This window comes from Trypanosoma grayi (assembly GCF_000691245.1).
Source record: "Trypanosoma grayi strain ANR4 Tgr_74_V1, whole genome shotgun sequence".
In the NCBI taxonomy this organism is placed as follows: Eukaryota; Euglenozoa; class Kinetoplastea; order Trypanosomatida; family Trypanosomatidae; genus Trypanosoma; species Trypanosoma grayi.
In genome coordinates, this window is record NW_008825693.1 from 1 (window position 1) to 18,530 (window position 18,530).

General features: G+C 56.1%; 12 protein-coding genes and 2 non-coding genes across 14 annotated transcripts; all 14 read right to left on the reverse strand.

Annotated features, from left to right (window-relative positions):
- Nucleotides 1–581, reverse strand: DQ04_00741000 (dihydrolipoamide dehydrogenase; the record flags this gene model as incomplete). Its single annotated transcript, XM_009309617.1, has 1 exon — nt 1–581. A coding segment is annotated over one exon (581 nt), but the record flags the coding sequence as incomplete, so codon positions are not given.
- A 282-nt stretch (nt 582–863) lies between these two features.
- On the reverse strand, nt 864–2,738 carry DQ04_00741010 (putative dihydrolipoamide dehydrogenase, putative,acetoin dehydrogenase e3 component; the record flags this gene model as incomplete). The annotated part of the gene is made up of 1 exon (XM_009309618.1): nt 864–2,738. One exon carries the CDS (start codon nt 2,736–2,738, stop codon nt 864–866), a length of 1,875 nt encoding a protein of 624 aa, XP_009307893.1.
- Nucleotides 2,739–3,596: 858 nt separating this feature from the next.
- On the reverse strand, nt 3,597–4,355 carry DQ04_00741020 (hypothetical protein; the record flags this gene model as incomplete). The annotated part of the gene is made up of 1 exon (XM_009309619.1): nt 3,597–4,355. The coding sequence occupies one exon, from the start codon at nt 4,353–4,355 to the stop codon at nt 3,597–3,599; it is 759 nt and encodes a 252-aa protein (XP_009307894.1).
- Nucleotides 4,356–5,199: 844 nt separating this feature from the next.
- DQ04_00741030 (hypothetical protein) lies at nt 5,200–5,550 on the reverse strand (the record flags this gene model as incomplete). Its single annotated transcript, XM_009309620.1, has 1 exon — nt 5,200–5,550. The coding sequence occupies one exon, from the start codon at nt 5,548–5,550 to the stop codon at nt 5,200–5,202; it is 351 nt and encodes a 116-aa protein (XP_009307895.1).
- A 601-nt stretch (nt 5,551–6,151) lies between these two features.
- Nucleotides 6,152–6,550, reverse strand: DQ04_00741040 (hypothetical protein; the record flags this gene model as incomplete). The annotated part of the gene is made up of 1 exon (XM_009309621.1): nt 6,152–6,550. The coding sequence occupies one exon, from the start codon at nt 6,548–6,550 to the stop codon at nt 6,152–6,154; it is 399 nt and encodes a 132-aa protein (XP_009307896.1).
- A 166-nt stretch (nt 6,551–6,716) lies between these two features.
- Nucleotides 6,717–7,157, reverse strand: DQ04_00741050 (hypothetical protein; the record flags this gene model as incomplete). The annotated part of the gene is made up of 1 exon (XM_009309622.1): nt 6,717–7,157. The coding sequence occupies one exon, from the start codon at nt 7,155–7,157 to the stop codon at nt 6,717–6,719; it is 441 nt and encodes a 146-aa protein (XP_009307897.1).
- A 17-nt stretch (nt 7,158–7,174) lies between these two features.
- On the reverse strand, nt 7,175–8,032 carry DQ04_00741060 (hypothetical protein; the record flags this gene model as incomplete). The annotated part of the gene is made up of 1 exon (XM_009309623.1): nt 7,175–8,032. One exon carries the CDS (start codon nt 8,030–8,032, stop codon nt 7,175–7,177), a length of 858 nt encoding a protein of 285 aa, XP_009307898.1.
- A 337-nt stretch (nt 8,033–8,369) lies between these two features.
- Nucleotides 8,370–8,594, reverse strand: DQ04_00741070 (hypothetical protein; the record flags this gene model as incomplete). The annotated part of the gene is made up of 1 exon (XM_009309624.1): nt 8,370–8,594. The coding sequence occupies one exon, from the start codon at nt 8,592–8,594 to the stop codon at nt 8,370–8,372; it is 225 nt and encodes a 74-aa protein (XP_009307899.1).
- A 561-nt stretch (nt 8,595–9,155) lies between these two features.
- DQ04_00741080 (hypothetical protein) lies at nt 9,156–9,461 on the reverse strand (the record flags this gene model as incomplete). Its single annotated transcript, XM_009309625.1, has 1 exon — nt 9,156–9,461. The coding sequence occupies one exon, from the start codon at nt 9,459–9,461 to the stop codon at nt 9,156–9,158; it is 306 nt and encodes a 101-aa protein (XP_009307900.1).
- Nucleotides 9,462–10,852: 1,391 nt separating this feature from the next.
- Nucleotides 10,853–11,074, reverse strand: DQ04_00741090 (hypothetical protein; the record flags this gene model as incomplete). Its single annotated transcript, XM_009309626.1, has 1 exon — nt 10,853–11,074. One exon carries the CDS (start codon nt 11,072–11,074, stop codon nt 10,853–10,855), a length of 222 nt encoding a protein of 73 aa, XP_009307901.1.
- A 717-nt stretch (nt 11,075–11,791) lies between these two features.
- DQ04_00741100 (hypothetical protein) lies at nt 11,792–13,459 on the reverse strand (the record flags this gene model as incomplete). The annotated part of the gene is made up of 1 exon (XM_009309627.1): nt 11,792–13,459. One exon carries the CDS (start codon nt 13,457–13,459, stop codon nt 11,792–11,794), a length of 1,668 nt encoding a protein of 555 aa, XP_009307902.1.
- A 162-nt stretch (nt 13,460–13,621) lies between these two features.
- Nucleotides 13,622–16,648, reverse strand: DQ04_00741110 (hypothetical protein; the record flags this gene model as incomplete). The annotated part of the gene is made up of 1 exon (XM_009309628.1): nt 13,622–16,648. One exon carries the CDS (start codon nt 16,646–16,648, stop codon nt 13,622–13,624), a length of 3,027 nt encoding a protein of 1,008 aa, XP_009307903.1.
- A 178-nt stretch (nt 16,649–16,826) lies between these two features.
- DQ04_tRNA089 lies at nt 16,827–16,908 on the reverse strand (the record flags this gene model as incomplete). The annotated part of the gene is made up of 1 exon: nt 16,827–16,908. It is a non-coding gene; the product is annotated as a tRNA-Leu (tRNA).
- Nucleotides 16,909–17,050: 142 nt separating this feature from the next.
- Nucleotides 17,051–17,122, reverse strand: DQ04_tRNA057 (the record flags this gene model as incomplete). Its single annotated transcript has 1 exon — nt 17,051–17,122. It is a non-coding gene; the product is annotated as a tRNA-Met (tRNA).
- Nucleotides 17,123–18,530: the final 1,408 nt, after the last annotated feature.

Genomic DNA, 18,530 nt, shown 5'->3' on the forward strand with positions numbered 1-18,530 from the left:
ATGATGGTGTCGGTCGTCACCACGCGGTGGCAGTCCGTCACGACGTGCGGGTGCGTGCGCGGCGTCGAGCCGGTCGCGATGACGAAGTAGTCCGCCGTCAGCACGTTGTACTCGCCGGTGCCGCTGCTGCGCACGTCCAGCTCGTACGGCGACGAGAACATGCCCCTGCCGAGCACCAGCTGCACCCCGGCGGCACGGAGGACCTCCAGCAGCTGCCGCTCGCGCGTCGCGCTGACTTCCTGCAGCGTCCTCAGTACCCGCGCGTCGCTAACTTTGCTCTGCAGCCCCGCCACCACGTCGTCCTCGAAGACGCGCCGAGCCGCGTTGCCAGAGAGCCGTGAGGCGTACTTTGCCATCTCCCACAGCGTCTTGGACTGCAGCGTACCATTCCACACGTCCGTGCCGCCGATGCGGTTCGCCTCAACGAGACACACGCGCTTGTTGTAGTCGACCGCCCGCAGCGCGGCCGCAATGCCGGCCGGCCCGCCGCCAATGACGCACAGATCGAAGTGCGACTGTTTGGCGACGATGCGCGTCACGTTGACGGGGCGGTTGCGCCACACCCGCGGGATTCGCAGCATCGCTCAGCTGCAAAAACAACAACAAGGAAAAAAAGGAACAAAAAGGGGCCCGCGTCACTTGATTTGTCTAACCTCGCCCACTGCCGACTAATTAGGGAAGGGGTGCATGCAAAAGCACAGGTGAGTATGGCGATGATGGTCGACGGCATCGCACACGCGCCCATCTACGCACAGCGCACGGCACACACTCATATATTCATGCAAGAAGACTACATTTTCCACGCTTCACTTCCATTCCACTCACTCACTCTCTCACAGGCTCGCCACTGCTGCAGCGTGACATCAATGGAAGAAAAACGCCCCGGGAAGGGGGTCCTTACAAGATGAAGCGGAAGCCGTCCGGCCAGACGACGAAGGCGAAGAAGCAACTGAGGAGGAGGAAGAGGAGGAGGAGGGATGAGAAAGGGAAGCCGAAGTGTCTGCCTTTGCCTCGTGCCGCCCCTCCGTCAACGTGTGTGGGAAATGCTCCCGGTAAGTCTGCGTCGTTGCCTGCGCATCCCCCTCTTCGTGTGCGGCTGCTGCTGCTGCTGCTACTGCTGCTGGTGGTGCGTGTTCAACATGGGCGCGGCCTCGCACGTAATCCGACGGCGTCCACGTCTCGCACACGAGGTTGGGGAATGTGCCGGGCTTCAGCGTCGAACAGCCGAGGATGACGCGCAGGCACTCGAGGAACGCCTGCGAGACGGAGGGGTATGCCGTGAGCAGCTCACACAGCTCGTACGCCGTCTGCTTGCGCCGAATGGCGGCGGAGGCGAGCTCGATGATGGTGCTTGCGTTCATGCCCACCACCCGCACCCCTAGCAAGGTCTTCCTACTGTCGTTGGTGGCAAGGATCTTCACGAAGCCCGCGGTGCAGTCGGCGGCGATGGTGCGGCTGCAAAGATCGAAGCCGTACTTTGCCATCACGTACGATACCCGCTGCTTGCGGCACTCCTGCTCGTTCATACCGACCCCGGCGAGGGCGACGGTGAGGAAGACGAGCCGCGTGAAGCTTGTCGACGGCGGCTCGACCAGCTGCAGGCTGAACATGTGGTCCACCGCGAGCCGCCCTTTCGCCTCACCGACGCTCACCAGCTTGGAGTCGTCAGCCGCGTCGCCGACGGCGTAGATGTGGCTCTGCCCCATGCACCTGCCGTACGCGTCGAGTACGAGCGTCCCGTTGCGCAGCGTACACTGTGTGTTCTGCAGCCCGAGCCCGTAGTAGTTTGGGTGGCGCCCGACCGCGATGAGGGCCCGCTCCACCTCGTACGTCTGCAGCTCGCGCGTTTTGCGCTGCATGATGGTGTAGCGCACGCCGCTGCGACGCGTCGGGTCCTCCGGGTGCTCGCGCATCTCTGCATCGTCCTCTTCCCACGACTGCATGTTGTACAGCATCGCGTCCTGGTGGATCACCACGCCGTGCGCCTCCATGCTGCCCTGTATCTCCGCCACGACGTCGTCGTCCTCCTTCGGCATGATGCGCTCCGCCTTGTCCAGCAGGTACACCTTCGTCCGGCCGAGCCGCGCGTAAATGGCGGCGAACTCGCTGCCCAGCACGCCGGCGCCAACCACCACCATGCTGCGCGGCAGCGGCATCATCATCAGCTCGTCGGATGTCACGACGCGCTTCTGGTCGATCTGCACGAACGGGTGCTTCATCGGCGTGGAGCCAGTGGCAATGATGAAGTAGTCGGCGGTCACCGTGCGGTACTCCTTCGTCTCGCGGTTGCGCACCTCTACCTTGTGCGAGCTCGCGAAGAAGGCGCGGCCGTACATGAGCGACACGTCGGCCGCGCGCAGGGCCGCGAGGATCTGCGCCTCCCGCATCTCGCTGCTGCGGATGAGACACTCCCGCATCCGCTCCTCGTCAAGCTCCATGAAGTTCGAGATTGTGGTGTTGTACACACGCATTGCAGCGCTGCCGTTCGCCTTGACCAAGAAGTTCGACATCTCCCACATGACCTTCGACTGCAGCGCGCCGTTCCACAGGTCGCAGCCGCCAACTCGGCTCGCCTCAATGAGGCACACACGCTTCTTGTAGTCGACGGCGCGAAGTGTGGCGGCGATACCGGCGGGCCCGGCGCCAATGACGCAGACGTCGAAGTGCGACGCGCCGAGGGGGTGCCAACGTACCCGCGCAGGCTTCACGCACCACACGCCGAGAGTGTACCGCAGCATCTCTGCACTGCCTGCTTCGGCCGCTATTGTTCTTCTTGTTGGTAGTGCCGGGGCCCTCTACTCCGCCTCAGACGCTGACTTGAGGGGGAGGGCAGCCCACGGCTACTACTGTGCAGAGTGGTTGACTGCTGTGCGTTCAATGAGGAATTGGGGACAGAGCACAGAACGTGGTGGTAGTCACACACAGAGACACACAACCCCACACACACATCACAACCACGAGTGGCCGCGCCCAGCGATACGAAAAACAAAACAAAAACATCTCAGCCTATTCACCTGATAGCATATACCTGTATACATAAGTACCCCCAAGCATTTTATATATATATAACCCTGCCGCGAACCGGTAATAAATATAAATGAACCACACACCGTGCTGCTTTGTTTCGCAGACTTTTCTGCGGCCAAAGGGGGGGGGGGAGAGAGCGGCGCATTGTGGGTGAGAAATCAGTCACAGTGTATAAGAGAATGAAAGGAAAAGGTAAGGAGGAAGCATATAAAAAGGAAAAAGAAAAAAAAAACGGATGCCCCACACCAGCTCGGGTGGCCCAGACATCCATTTAAAATATAGATCATTCTTCTGTAACGCTGTTCTCACGCTCAAGCATCCGTGGAACGTCGATGACAATGCCTTCCAGCCACAAACACAACACCAAGGCGGAAATAAGACGGAATAGACATAGATGCTGCGTGGCAAATTGAGGGACAACTTATATCTACCGTCCCATACGCAATTATTCCTGTTTGTTCGCGCTCTCTCCTAGATATCGGAACAGTTCCCCCATACTCATGACATTCCACACCAACCCCTTGTGGCTCTGGCCTGCTGCTGTGCGCATCCCATGCGGCATCGGACAACTAAGCATCGCCTTGTGAAGCGCTCTCCGACAACTGCCGACGTGCCTCCATGGTTTTAATAAGCGCCGCAATACGCTGCAGTTCCCCTCGCTCACATTCCTCTGAGTCTTCTGTGATGCTCACCATCTCCGACAATCCCTCCACCAGCCCCAGCGGCGAAAAGACGGCGCTCACCTCCCAGTCACGAGATGCCTCACCTACAACATTGGCAACTCCGCTGCTGCGTCGGCGGCTCAGGCGTCGGCCAGCCGGAAACGTGGGGTTCGCACCCGAGCCGCCTTTGAGCAAGATGCTTAACGGGGACGCCTGTCGGTTGTGCGCGAATTTCGGGACCGCACAGCCCGACTCCGTCACCGGGGCACAGGAACCCCTGCGGTGTACTGCGGTAGCCGTGCACTCGTCAAGCATTGGGAAAATGAGGTTGACGTTGGCATCGGCGTCGAGCAGCCGAGAGATGGTGCTTGACGTGCCGTTGTCATCCTCCGAGAAGCTCAGCATATCACGCGTGCGGAATTGGCGTTGGCACGGCTTTTGGTTGGAGAGGCTCTGCTGCTGGTTCGTCTCCTCGAATTCCTCCTCCTCCTCTCTTACTGCTGCTACCCCATGGTCATACATAGAGGCTATCTTGTCCACCTGAGAACTGCCGTCATCACCAGCGAGAGACCTGGAGGTGTTGGCGACGCTCAACTGCGCGGGCGTGTTGGCCTTCGGGGAATTGCGATCCTCCGCGCCGGTGAAGACCAGCTCTACATCCGTCATACGCCGCCACGCCGGGGAGGCACTGTGTGTGTGCGGCCGCACCGAACTCGCTGCGCCACTGGAGGAATCAGCGCCAGAGAGAGCGGCATCACTGTGCTGGTCGCCACGTGGAGCGGCGGAGCCCATGCTGCTGCCAGGGGTTGCGCGGGCACGCAATGTAGCGGGGTACTCCGTGCAGTATGTTCGCTTAAGCCGCGCGAGTGCTTCTTCTCACTTATTTGCCTTCCCCCCCCCCACACACGCACACATACAGAAAGACAGAGAAAGAGACACGTACAGGCAAATGGTGGGGAAAAGAATAGGAATGCCGTTGCATCGAGCAGCAGCGACAACAGCCACACCAACCGGCACAGCGCCAAGGGAGGGGGGAGGGGGTGATGGGTGGGCACAACGAATGGGCGGCGCTGAAACAGACCGCCTAGATATGCCGAGAGCATGCACAGGTGAAGGAATATGTGGTACACGTTATTTGCCACCAACTGCCGGCATCTCTATAGAATTCGTGAGGGTGGAAAAAACAACAGCAACAAAGAAATACTGCGGAAACAATTCATGGAGGAATCTTCGCATGAATCCGCCTATAATATAGGTATATATATATAACCGCAAATATTGCGCGCTGGCTGGGAGATTTTGGAGGTCCCCCTCCCTCCCACCATCACTCCAGCTGCGCCCCAGAGGAGACACGAAGGAGATGCAAAAATAAAGCCCTACAGACAACAAATGACAAGAGAGGAACGGGTCCAACGAAGCCCGAAGGTAAAGAAAAACAACCAACGTGAATGCGGCTGACACCGTCCGTGAGTTGAGTCTACATACGTCAGTCACTCCGGTGCGTGCCGTGCTACGTCACTTCTTGGAACGGCGCGGGCGCCGTGCGGCTGGCGTCGTTCTTCCCGCCACGCATACGCTGCAGCAACTCCTCGATGCGCCGGAACTCTTCTTGCTGCTCGTCGACGGGAGAGCCGCAGAGCCCGACGTCGCTATCGGAGAAGAAGCACACAGGCGTGCGCCTACCGCGTATCGGTGAGCCGTTGCCGGACATGCCCGCAAACCGCCGGCCCAGGGGTGAGGAGTTCGCGGCCAGAAGGATGCTGCTCGACTTGGACGACAGCGCCCTGGAGGAAGAGCGTGAAAAGGAGCGCGCGGACGCATCGCGCGGCACGATGCCATCGTTCAAAGGACCCGCGCTCATCTTCCCTCCGCCCCTCCTACTGCTGCCGCCTCGTGCGCGTGTGTGCGCGCCAGACACTTTTGCCTGCGCCGCAGTCCTGGAGAAGTAGAGGGGGAGAGAGAGAGAGAGAGAAAGGGCACTGGCGGGTGGGTGAGTGGCTGGGGCGGCACACGTCCTCACGCCACGCATGCAGCAGCAGCAGCACGGATGCACACGCAGACAACGGCATTACGCAGACACAAGAGGGGCGTCGAGAGAGATTAAAAAAAAAAGACATAGAGGTGGGGAGCGTATTGGAGGAGAATACATTTGCAGCGGTTTTCGTCTCATAAACGTCGAACCGAGCATACGTTAATTAGATTCCGATACGAAAAAGGAAGCACGTCATACACAATAAGCACATCTTACGGCAGAAGCCACCCCACCATGTACGCCTGCACGTATATATCCAGCGAGACAGCGAACAAAAAAAAAAAACAACACCAAAACGTGACAGGGCACATGTAAACTGTAACGCCTGCTTCTACAATAACGGAGACTGTACAAAGCCACAGTTCCCACCCCCCACCAAAACAAGAAAAAGAAACTCATCATGCATTTGCTTCGAGCACTGCGACGTGTCTTACTCTCGGACGTCAACGTCACAGTCATATGCATATTCCTCACTCAACTCCATGGAAAACGCAGGACTAACCGGGAGGTTGTACGCCTCGTCCTCGTCCTCATTGCACTCCACGTCGGTGTGTACGTGATGGCCCTGAAGCACTAAGGAGGCCCTTCGCACGTCGCGCTCCACTCGCCGCTGCTGCCGAAGCTCCAACTGCTCCAGACTGCGCATCTTCCGCCTGGTGTTGCAGTAGACGCACACGCTAACCACGAGCAGCACTAGCAAGGCCACGCCTGCTATGCTTGCCAGCATGATCCACCACAGCCTTCCCTCCAAAATATTGGCGCTGCTCGACACCGCAATGTATGTTTCACTCAGGGTGGGGCTGGGCTCATTCCATGGAGGCAATGCCATGTATCCCTTCCGCAAAGGATGCACTACCACACAACATTGAGGGCGAATAAGCAAAACAGCAACAAGAAAGATACGCTGGGAGACAGAGGAGAGACGGCACAACGCTGCCGTGCTCATTCCGCCAGGACGGTCTGGCATCATCAGTGCGAGAAGAACAAACGAACAGTCACGAACACGTAATTGAAATACAGCTCACCACAGTTCTTGTAGTTAGCGGTAATTTGGCCGCCGCCACCAAGACGGCTGCGCCTTTCCCTTTACAAGAACTTTCATTGAAGTAAATCAGTGTATAGAACGAAAACAAGGGGTAAGAAAAACCACAGCGCTGGGCACCATCTGCCTCTGCACAAGTGCGCATTGCGGTCGTTGAACAATGCCACACAATTGCAATTGTCACTATAGTAAACTGCGAGGGCTCTGCGTGCACACCGTGTACAACAGGGCTCCTCATCTCGCTCACTGTGACGAAGAGCAAAAGCCAAATCCACCAACGATGGCGGGGGGGGGACAAAGAAAGGAAAAATCGTCGGCAGACCTGATAAAGGTGGTCACAGGAACTTTTCTTAACGCGTTTGACTGCCAGTGTTGCTTGCATCAACACCACCATCACCGTCTTCACGGTTGCTACAGGAACCTCACGGACGGCGCATTCTCAGCGGCACCCCCGGCACGCTTGTCGTCCCTCGCACCGTTCACGAGTATGGAGTGCGGGTTCTGCGGCGCCCCGTCTTTGGACTGCGCGCCATAACCATCGTTGCTAATGTCCTGCGAGATACTCTCAGTCGGTTCCGTGGGAAACTTGTAGCTGGAGAAAGTTGAGAATCCCCTCTTCCGTGTATCCTTGGGGAAGCTCACAGACTCCACCTGCTTCGTTTCCGTATTGAGACCCTCCCAGCCCGTCTTTTTGCGCTTCACTACCCCGTTCGGCGCGGCGACAGTGGAAGACGGCTTGCTGTGCTGCGACTGCCGTCGTTGCTGATTCTGCTGTGGGCTTGCGAGGGAGTCGAAGAAGAGATACAGAAAACTGTCTGCATCGTCGGGGTTACCCCTCAGAAAGGGCAGTGGTCTCGCCGGGGTGCTGTTGCGGGCGGTGCCGTGCGTGTAGACTTCCACAGTGGTCGACTCGGGCCCGCCGAGCCACGGACACATGTTGTGTGGGTCTAACAGCGGGTTCACTGCGGTGCTGATCCCAGGTTGCTCCTGCTGCTCCTCCTCACGTGGCAACGTTGTGAGTTGGTCATCCGGGCAGAAGAGCGCATTGACCCACCTATCGACAGCGTCATAGCCTCCGCTATTCGTACGGTCGCTGAGCGGCGTGCTTGCCTGAGTTTTGCCGCTCGGCGTGGAACGGAAGTACCCAGCGAGTGCGTCGTCGGAGTTCCCCAGCAATTCCGGGAAGGAGTTGTGAAAGACGCTGCCCGAGGAATCGTCCCTCTGGAGCGAAGGCGTGACGCCCCAGGAGCCAGAGCCTAAGGAGGACATCACTTTGCCTTGGAGCCGGCGAAAGAGAAGAGAAGCAATCGAGGAGCAACAACCGGAGAGGTCGGTGGTGAGTTCAACGCAACAGTTGATGCATGCCTGAAATATATGAGGAAGAAAGGAGCAGAGAGGAAGTAAGGAAGGAAGAGAGAGCTCCGCACACCGGCGAGGGACCACTGCCACACACGACAGAGCCAATCACTCCTCGAAAGAAGTCCACACCAGCAGAAACACCCAACCGCAGCGCACACAAAGAGTGAGTGAGGTAAGGCCCCCACTGCCTGTGCCAGCCAACCAACTCATATGAACACATCGCAGCCATGCATAGACTAGCAACAAATCAAGTAAGCACAACAAGAAGAGGAGCAATGAGGCCTACACTACACACCTTGTACCGTTGCTCTTCTGGGAGGCGATCGCAGATCTGTCGGTGCTTCAGCTGCACACGACTCCACAGACACAGCGGCGGCTGGAGGGCCTCCCACATGAGCTGAAAGGCACAGCTCTGCACCAACAGCCCGTCCTCCACAACCACATCATACGCGATCATGTGCGCATCGGCCATAGCGAGCAGCTGCTGCACCTGCGAAAAGGCACAGGCTGCTCACTTCCCCAGCGTACTCTTCACAGCCCACGGCGTCCTGTCTTACCGGGTTTACCTCGGCCTACATGCTGTCCGTCGCTGTGGGACTGGGCTCACCTAGACAAGCCAACGGCGTTCTTCGTGTTGTTGTTCTCGTCGTTGCTTCTGCTGCCACAATGACTTCTGCCTCGCTCACCCATTCACAATGCAGCCCCTCCAGTTCCCTCTCTCTGACGCTCATGCCACGTCGCATAACGGCATCCTGCAGCTGATGGAAGTGCGCCACCGCGATGTCGGCGAAGGCCCGCCAGTGCGCGGGGCCGCCCCTGTCCATTGCGCCGCCCAGCGCCACAGGAAGAGCTTCGGCGTTGAACCACTGCAGCACCTGCCTTGTTTGAGCTAAGAGTCTGACGCAATGCGAATGCGCTCCAAGACCACCTTTGACAGCCACTGGGAAATGGTATTCGCCGCCGCCGCCACCGCCGCCACAACGCGGGGCACGTTCACGATGTGCACCCACTCGATGAGGCCTGAAAGGGCATGTCAATGTTGCGAATGACGTTCACACCCTGCTGATTCACCAGCATGGCCACGAGGCAGTTCTTGCGGTTGTACTGTAGGCGTGTCGCGTAACTTAAGCTGCCGTCGAAGACCCGCGTGCTCCGCGCACGCATCTTCGCGTCGGGCAAGTAAACGCGCGGTGTGAGCGCACAGACCCACGCGCCGGCGCCTGCCGCGGCCGGTGATCCAAATGATACCGCGCGCGAGCCCCTCGTGGAAGCTGCTGGTGGTCTGATGCATGCCGAGCTCCTCCCGCTGCATCGCCGCCCACCGCTCGAGCATCGCCATCGTCTCCAGTATGCTGAATGCCTTGCCTTCAAGGAATGCGTAGAGGCAGGAGTCAAAGCGCGAGTGGCGGATGCCGCGCAGGCGCCTCAGCTCCAGCAGCGCGACCCTGCAATGTGTGCCAGAAGGGACAGTGGGGAGAGGAGTGGGGCAGCTGCAGGAAAAGGGGGTGCGGTGGGCGGAGCAGGCATGGACAGGAGGAGTGTTGCCAACAAAGAAATCGAATTTAGGCTCTCAATTATTGTTTTATGCGTTGGAGTGTTTGTTGTTTCCACTCCGCTGCGCCACGACACGATAACAAATATGACACATCATTATCCACAAAAGTACGCCAGCAAACAAACAAAGAAACAAAAACAAAAACGGGACACTTCTCCAAAACCACATAACGTCCCTTTGCAGGCCTTTTTCTCTTCCCACAATCACGTTCTTGGCCGTGCAAAATTGCGGATGCTCTACATATATATATATATATATATATATATATTGAAAGACATAGCAACTTCTCTGATATGGCGCCATAATTTCGTCAAGCCTGTTGCGACGCAGCACCGCGCAACTCCATTTTGACCCCCCCAAAAAAAAAAACGCACGGCCACACAAGAGCACACACGCATATATTATGTATGCATGCACACGCAAACAGGCACAGATATCTAGGAGAATATCAGAGGGGAAGTAGAGTTATGCGCGCCCAACGACATGGGCATACAGTCACGAGGGTAAAGAAAAGAAGCGGCAGTCTCGAGCCACGGGGGAAGGGGGGGAGGAGGGAGAAAGCGCTTCTGTCCGACCCAAGCGCTATTCCACCCAGGCGAGACTACCTGCACCGAATACAAAACCACGGGAGCACGGCACTTTTACTGTTTCAGTGGTTTTATAGCAAGGAGCGAAAATGACACAAAACAAGTTAATTCCTATAGATTACACATCTCTTCTATGTGAAACCACGTACACGGCCTTCCGGAATCCTCCACAATAGCCTACCCAGTTTTAAGGGGCATTTGCCGTTGGTTCACTTTCGGGGGAGCCGCTACCACAGTCACCTAGAAGCGATGACATGCCGTCCTACACACACTCACACACACACACACACCAGACGGATTTCTTCTACAGGCCCACCAGCGTTATTATTGCTCAGATACTCGCGGTCACAACTTACCCACATATCGGGGTGGTGGGCACTTCACCGCCCCTCCCCAATCGTACTATCGTCGGAGGAAGTGTCACTACTCGGCTCTTTCCCCGAAGCAGTCAATGCCTGTATCCGTTCTAATAACGCTCAGTGGCGGAGAGGTCTGTGTGTCCTGTGCCAGCACCGGGTCCGCGTCCTGACGACTGCTGTCATACACAATCGCACCAGGTGCAGATTGCCTCACAATGACTCTGTCCGCTCACTCGTCGGACGACAGATCACTGTCAGTGTCATTTACAAATGGCCCAAACCCAGGATCCGCTGTCTCCGCGTGGTGCATCAGGTGAAACCGTGTGGCCTCATCCAAATCCATGCCGTTTTCTTGATGCTTTCTGATACTTCCCTTACGTGAATGCCACAGAAAGCGTTCGCTCGGTAACTCATCGTCTCCCTTTTCTGTGGGCGAGTCCTTGCTTGCCATAGGGTTGCAAGCACCTTCGTCTCCTCCCTCACACACACGGAGGTCCGTTTGCGGGGAAAAGAGGAAACTGCCGCCTGGTGACAGCCGCTGGGCCTCGTCATTGTTGCCGTCCTGTTGGCGCCTTCGGCCATTTTTCGGTCGCAAACAGAAACAGTAACATAATATCCCTCCAAACACAAAAACAAATAAGAGACAGGTTCCCAAAACCACGAAAATTAGGATGTGGTGAATATGCGGCTTCGGGTCTACTTCAGGAGTATCGCTGGGAATTGACACACTACGCGACAACGTCCTGGTTTGTGTTATGGTATCAGCTAGCCTCAGCGTGGGCGTTGGCCTTGCTTCGCCCACATACCCGGCCTCACCTTCCATGCGGGGGGGAAGCAGAGCACCGGCCACCACTTCGCAGTGGACCACGAGAGCAGCGACCAGAAGCACACGCGGGCGCCACATGACGTATTCCCCGCGCTTGGGCACGTTAGTCCGTTCTTGTGTCGGTTGCGCAGCTCGAGGTACTTACCGCACTTCACTAACCGAATACCGACGAAAAAAAAAGAGAATGAAGGGGCGGGGAAACAATGGCATGAAGGCTGAGCCAGCAAGAACAGAAAGGGCGGCCAACCACAGAGTTAGGAGGAGGCAGAGGAGGAAGGGGTCTAGCAACTCACACGATCAAGACACAGTACGAAAACGAATATTGTCTTCCTTTTTTTCTTCTCATTGTAGCTCGATACGACGCACAGCCAGGGCGCGAGACCTCGCCCAGCGAGCAAGAGCCCTAAACAGAAGTATTAGGAGTGCTGACACTACTACAAAAAAGAGAACAGTGACAACAGAAGGGGGCACTTCCACTCCTAAACGGTTAAAGAGATACATCAATAATGTCCTCGGGAGAATGATACACATGGAAGCAAGCAAAGTCCAAATAGCAATGGCGACCTCAACTGGCATCAGGGAGCGCAGCAGCTGTCCAACCGTGGGGTACAGCAAACGGGAGTGCCAGTGTGCCTCCCGATGCACCACCGCCAAGCTGATATACTGCACAGCCCAAGAGAGCCCAACCATCATGAACTTTTCGTCATCCGGAACGCTGCGCGGGTACCGCAGGTGAGGGAACAGCGCCAACGCGGACACCAGCACCGCTAAAGCAATCAACAATTGAATTGCAACGAGTATCGTGTATCGGCCCAGGAGTCGAAAGCCTTTGGGAGGAGGTACGGTGGATCCTTCCTTGTAGACGTCATCAAGCAAAGGCAGTGCGGCTTCACATGCATCGCTCTTCGCTGAGGAAGCAGGCTCCTCCAAGACTGGAAACTGCCCTCTACCTCGATCACCAGCATCGATTAAATCCACCTGCTTGGTGGCTGAAACTACGTAGCACTTGGAACTCAGACGCACAGGGCCCACCGCCAGTCGCCTACCGGTGTCTGTTCGGCTCGCCGACACGAATCCCGCATCACGGAAGTCTGCCTGCACGAACAGCGACGAGTCCTCAGTGTCAAAGGCGTCAAGGACGCCGCCAACAGCTAACACACGACGTGCCTCTGAGAGCACCGCCGACATACGCCGCGCCATTCGTTTTTCCGTTGTGATGAGGTTGTTAATGGGACGGTTGTGCCGCATAAAAGGCTCCAACACAATGCGATCAAAGTAGCCAGATGGAAAGGGCAAACAGAAGTGCTCGTGACGGCTTAGCGAGACGCTTGTCACAAGACGCACAGCCTCCTCGCGGGTGCAGTGCGTCTCAGCAACGATGTTGTGGAGGAGCAGACGGCGCATCTTCCCCCCAACGCTCATGTCCACCGCCAGCACCATATCTGCGCCGAGTTCACCGCGCTGCTTCTTCTGTAGGGCGTCAATGAAAAGCGCGCCATGGGCGAAGACGCCGAGGTGCAGCGTGCGTCGCAGTGGTGAGTCTGACGTGTCGGCAGGCGATACCGGGTTGACCAAGTCGCCTATATGGCGAACAACACGTGTGCTGCTGTACAGCAGTATTATAGCGCCAATTTGAATGATAACGATAACAGCTGGGATTGGGACAATGGAAATAACGAGACGCGCCGCCTCTCTTGCGAATGGCACAATGTGCTCTGGCAAAGCGTACAGTGCGAAGGGGATTATCAAGCACGGGAGAATGTTCCACAGTGCGATATTCGTGATGACGCGGAGGACTGTATACGGCAGCACAATCGTCGATCTACGCGATGAGGCGGGAACACGGTACTGCAGCCAATACAGCAGCATGTAGGTCACCATCAAGACGGCAGACAATGCACAAAGTACACTAAGCGACATCATGACGCTCTCGTTCACCACCGGGTCAGCGTTGCAACTAGAGGAAGATGACGACGTTCCATCGTCAGAGTCGGAGATTTCACCCCACATGATACGTAATCCAAACTAAGGAAAACAATGCAAGACAGGAATGAAAAAGAACACACCACCACTATGATTCTTCTTTGCACAACCTCATCGAATCGTCACGCCGAAGCCTGTCCCCATTATCCTTCCCTCGCTTGCTGCGTGACACCCTCTCCGCCTCCCGAGCTACAACTCCCTCGAGTTCAGACAATATTCCACTCCAGCAGGACAGCCTGACACCTCGCTCAGCATGCGCTGCGGGAAATGGCGGCACCACACCGCCAGCGCCTTCTCCCACCCGAAGAGAGAACAGTACAGCGAGCAGTGGTCTGCACTAACTGCCCTCTCCTCCACCTTCTTCCGCTGCAGGAGGTACTCTGTGGCGAGAAGAGCAGCCCTCCACTGTCCACCGGACATGGCACACGTATGGTACACAAGTTTCAGTGTGCCATGTGATATTGTGCGCGTGCCACAGAAGCGGCACTGAAGTTCCAGCAGTTCGAGTGAAGTCTGCCAAAGCAATCCGGCATCCAAAGCGCGTGGTTGAGCCCCTTTTCGCCGGATTCCTGTCGCGTCGACAATCCCACACCCCGATGAAAAGTCGTTTTCTTCACGCAGTTGCTGTATGTGACGACGATATTCAGCAACACGGCACGTCAACTTCTGCAGCTCGTGGAACATGACTGCCTCAGGTGGAGTCAGACTTGTGCCCGCGTCTGCCTTGCCACCCGAAGGCGCCGATAACGAGGCAATAATGCACCGCACGAGTTTGATACTCACCCGCGTCCTCTCCTCCATGTTCGGCAAGTTGGCAGACGCGGAGGAGAAACGAGGAAGGAGGCGGTCCATCTGATTGGGGAGCAGCATGTGGGTTGGAACGCGTCCCCCACTACGTGCCACAACACTCTCCACGAGGCGAAGGTGCGCCTTCCCTCTCAAAAGACCAGAAATGCCAGGTGGCCCTGAGAGAAGATTCAGCAGCATCTCGTACATGATGGAATACACCACACCATCCATATTCCTATCATGTTGCTGCTGCTGTGGATTAAGGCCAGACTGTGGAGGGCCATCCAGCAGGTGATACCCCGACACCACATGTTGGAAGTAGAGGAGGGAGATTGCCCACGCTTCACTGCGGGCAGCACAGCGCTGAATCATCCTTAAGGCTCCGCAGTGAACAGAGGCGGGCAGTGCCCGAAGGGGGTCAACTGCACCGATTCCCATGGTAGCACGTTGGCACTCAACAAGCCGCACAATCGACAGGGCTCGTTGCCAATTCTCCGTCGTCTGTACAAAGTAAAACAGCACCTTGTCACTAACCATCAAAACATTTCGATCTTTGCCAACCGTACTGGGCGAGAGAAGCTCAAGCGGTACAAACTCGAGCATTTTAGCAGACGGTGACAATTTTTGCTGACGCAGTGCTGTAGTCACAACATCCGCCGCCCGCTGCTGCTGCCCCTGGGCATGCAGAATCTCAACAACATGGTTAAGCATAAGGGCCTTGCTCAATGTGGGGCACTCTGCAGCTGTATCACTACCATCTTCATACCTGTCCAGCGTGCGGGACACAGCAAGTAGACGCAGAGCCCCGTGCCATGGTATGGGATTGCGAAGTAAAAGCGACAACATACGCGTTGTGGGGCATCGTTCATATCTCTTGTGTGATACCCCACTGCCCTCGTTGTGGGAAAGAGAGGCGTAGTTCTCAGAGAGTATCTGCAGGCAGAAACGCCAGTGCGCTGCGGAATGAGGCGCAGCGGCGGCCGCCGACAAAGATGCAGAGGGCACCTTGGATAGCACACACTCCACCTCCGCATCGTTGAGGTGCAGGGAGTCTCTCGGGCGTCCGCAAAGGCTCTGCAGACGGCACACCACTGCCTGCACGTTGTCGCCGCTACTGGCGTGGAGGATACCCAGTCGGCAGCGGCCAATTTCCTTCCTGCCAAGCTGCTGCGTTGCGAGACCTTCAGCAAAGACGGCAATGGCTTCTAACCACTTCTCGTGATGTACAAGTCCGCGGACAAGTTTGAAGTAGTTCAATTGGCCTGCAGCTTTAGCACGACGGAGCACTGCAAGCCGATCCCGCTCTGACGGCAGCGCCTGGACGGCTGAGAGAAAATTTCCATCCCAAGAAAACAACGAGCCGTCTGCGTTCCTCTTACACGCCTCGTCAAACATCTGCAGAGCAACACGGGGCTGCTGACAATGACGACTTACCGCATCCAATGCCATGGAGAACATTGTGCCCCAATCATCACTCTTTGTCTGTGCGGCTGTTGGCAACAACGCATGCTGCGAAGAAGAAGACGACGACACAGTAGACTTATTCTTGCCAGCACCAGATATATCTCTAGTGTGGGATGCCTCCAACAGTCTAAGGTTAAGCTGAAAGACACACGCCACCGCTGTCCAACAGCCAACCTCTCCTAGGCGTTGCACTAAATGCCCCGTGCACACGTGGCTAGGTGTTTCGCGCTGATAAAGCATGTGACGGTAGAAATGTAGGGACTCCCTCCACTGCCCCGCACGCAGAAGTGACGTCAGCGCTATATGCCGCATCCAACGAAGTGCCCCACGACTAGCGACTTCTCGTCGATTCGCCTGTTCAGAATTGGAAGGTGCATCACGCGTTTCAGTGACAGTTGTTGCATCACACGTAGCCGTCACGTAAAGACGTAGAACGTCAGCCCATGCGGCATTGCAGTAAGAAAGGTTTCGCATCAAATGCGCAGTGGACGCAATCGATATACCAGGGGGAAACACGTTTGGGCCCACTTCAGATGTCCTGGCCGGATCTTGCTCACGGTTCAGCTGTCGCCAGCGGCCCAGAAGTCTGAGTGAGACCCACCAACAGTCAACCGGGAACCGACAATGGTTCAAGAGGTATACAATGGTTTCCTTCTCCAGGATTGTGCTGCTCCCTGTGCTGGTCATGGACGAAGAGGAAAAACTCTGCGAAGCGACCGTCGTGTGTTCCTCTGCAGCCCGCATTGTGGGCGACACGCACATCCTCGACAGCTCCACTAACAACAGCGCGTGGGGCCACCCATCAGAGATGGCGTGAGGAGAATTCTCGCCGACCCACTTCGCTGCCATACGTGGTGAAGCGGCGGCACGGCTGTTTCCGTGCGTGCGAGCTGGTGGAAACAGACGCTGCATGGTGTCGCGAAGTGCTTCGCGGCTCAGCGCCGTCGCCGCCCCGAGCTGCATCTACCCATAAAGAAACCGCGGAATATGCGGACCCGTTGACACCCTACGTATACCTCTGCTACCTTCCGTGATGGCGCCGCCGTGCACCACTCCTGAGACAGGGAGACACCGGCATAGAGGAAAAGAATGACAAAGCCAACAGAAGGCGCGTTTGTGAGGATCATCTGCGATGAAAAACTGACGAGAGTGGGGTTTGAACCCACGCCCTCGGAAGGATTGGAACCTTAATCCAACGTCTTAGACCACTCGACCATCTCGCCACATTTGCAACTTACTTCATAGTTGGTAAAAACTGTTTGAGAGTTTAAAAGACTATGCACAACATGATATCTTTACGATATAATGGTTTGGAAGACACTCAAGCAAAAATGTGTGGGGTGAGTCGGTGGTTGTCAAAAACGTTAGCACCGGTTGGTTTCGATCCAACGACCTATGGGTTATGAGCCCATCGCGCTTCCACTGCGCCACGGTGCTGCGACAACAGCAGCTTTACTGCGGATTATTATATATATTTTGCTGTTTTTGTTTCTCGGATATGATAATTTCTGGGGACGTCAAAAAAATTTTGCCGCCAGCAGCCGGATAGAGTTGGTGAGACTTTTATTGGAAGGAGGAGATGGATCTAGTGATCCGTCGCGGAAATGAATTGGAAGGAGGGAGCTGTCTTTCGTCTAGCGTGGTTCACGGCCAGTCGATGGCCCATGGATTAGGGCATTTACGAGGAAACACTTTAACATTGGAATGGATGACACATTGATGCTCGACTTGGCAGAGGCTCCAAATACCCAACCTTATTGGGCAACGAGACGCCTACAAATCCAGGGTCAAGACGCCTTTGACCTGACCCGACGCCTCCCAACGTGAAGGCCCCAAAAAAATCCCGGACCACACTGAGGACGGCAAACGTTGAACGCAAGGGTCCGCTTCATAAAACGGGGAGCGACCGGCACACGCAGCGTATTTGGTGGAGGTGCCAAAACCCGGACCCACATGCGATACCGCAAACAGCAAAGCACACCGGCCCATTTGATCTTCCACAAAATGCACTTCGTCGCTTAGAGAGGCACGCGGTGTTATCGAAGAAGATGTCACACTATGTGGCTTTGGCGGGGCACATACACAGAGGTGGAGACAGGAAACTTGGATATTGACAGAGGAAATGTCACCGCCTGGGAATGGAACTAATAAAACATGCCCCGTTCACGCAACATGGGCTGTTAATTTATAGGATGGGGCGACCATCCCATTATAGCATGTAGGTGCTACTGCTGTGAACATCCCGCTCTTGATAGAACGGTTAAATCCAATATTGTGCGCACGACTCCAATACATTTGGGGTCTCGTATCGCGTCGCCCGCGTAAAAAAAAAGGGACGGAAAGCACACCCGGGATACATATAGCAGATGCCCAAATTTCTTTGGGAGGCTGGAACCATACAAGATGCTTCATCCAAGAAAGGCGGAGTGTGAGCCATTCCCTTTTCGGCTACAAAAGAGAAACTGGGTGGGTCACGGCGCTGGTGGATCGCGTGGCCGTGGCAAAAAATTTCGGAGCACCCTTAAGATGTAGATGCAGCATTTTCTCAACTCTTGGAGTATATCTCTGCAGTTTTTTCGGAGGCGGCCTCTTGCGTCTATCTATGAGCATCATTCTTTCAAAGTTGCCTTACCAGCGGAGGCGCAGCATTTGTTTTGGTGTTGAGAAGCGGGCCGTTCTATCGCGAAACAACTCAGATCGCTCATGGGGTATAAGGCACGCGCTAAAGCGTTACAGATCGCAATATCCGCAACAAGAGGAATAGTTTGGGCGATGCGGCAGAAACGAGAAGCGCCTGATAACATTAGGGCGGGCATATGGGAATAGGCCAAATTCCCCCCCCCCC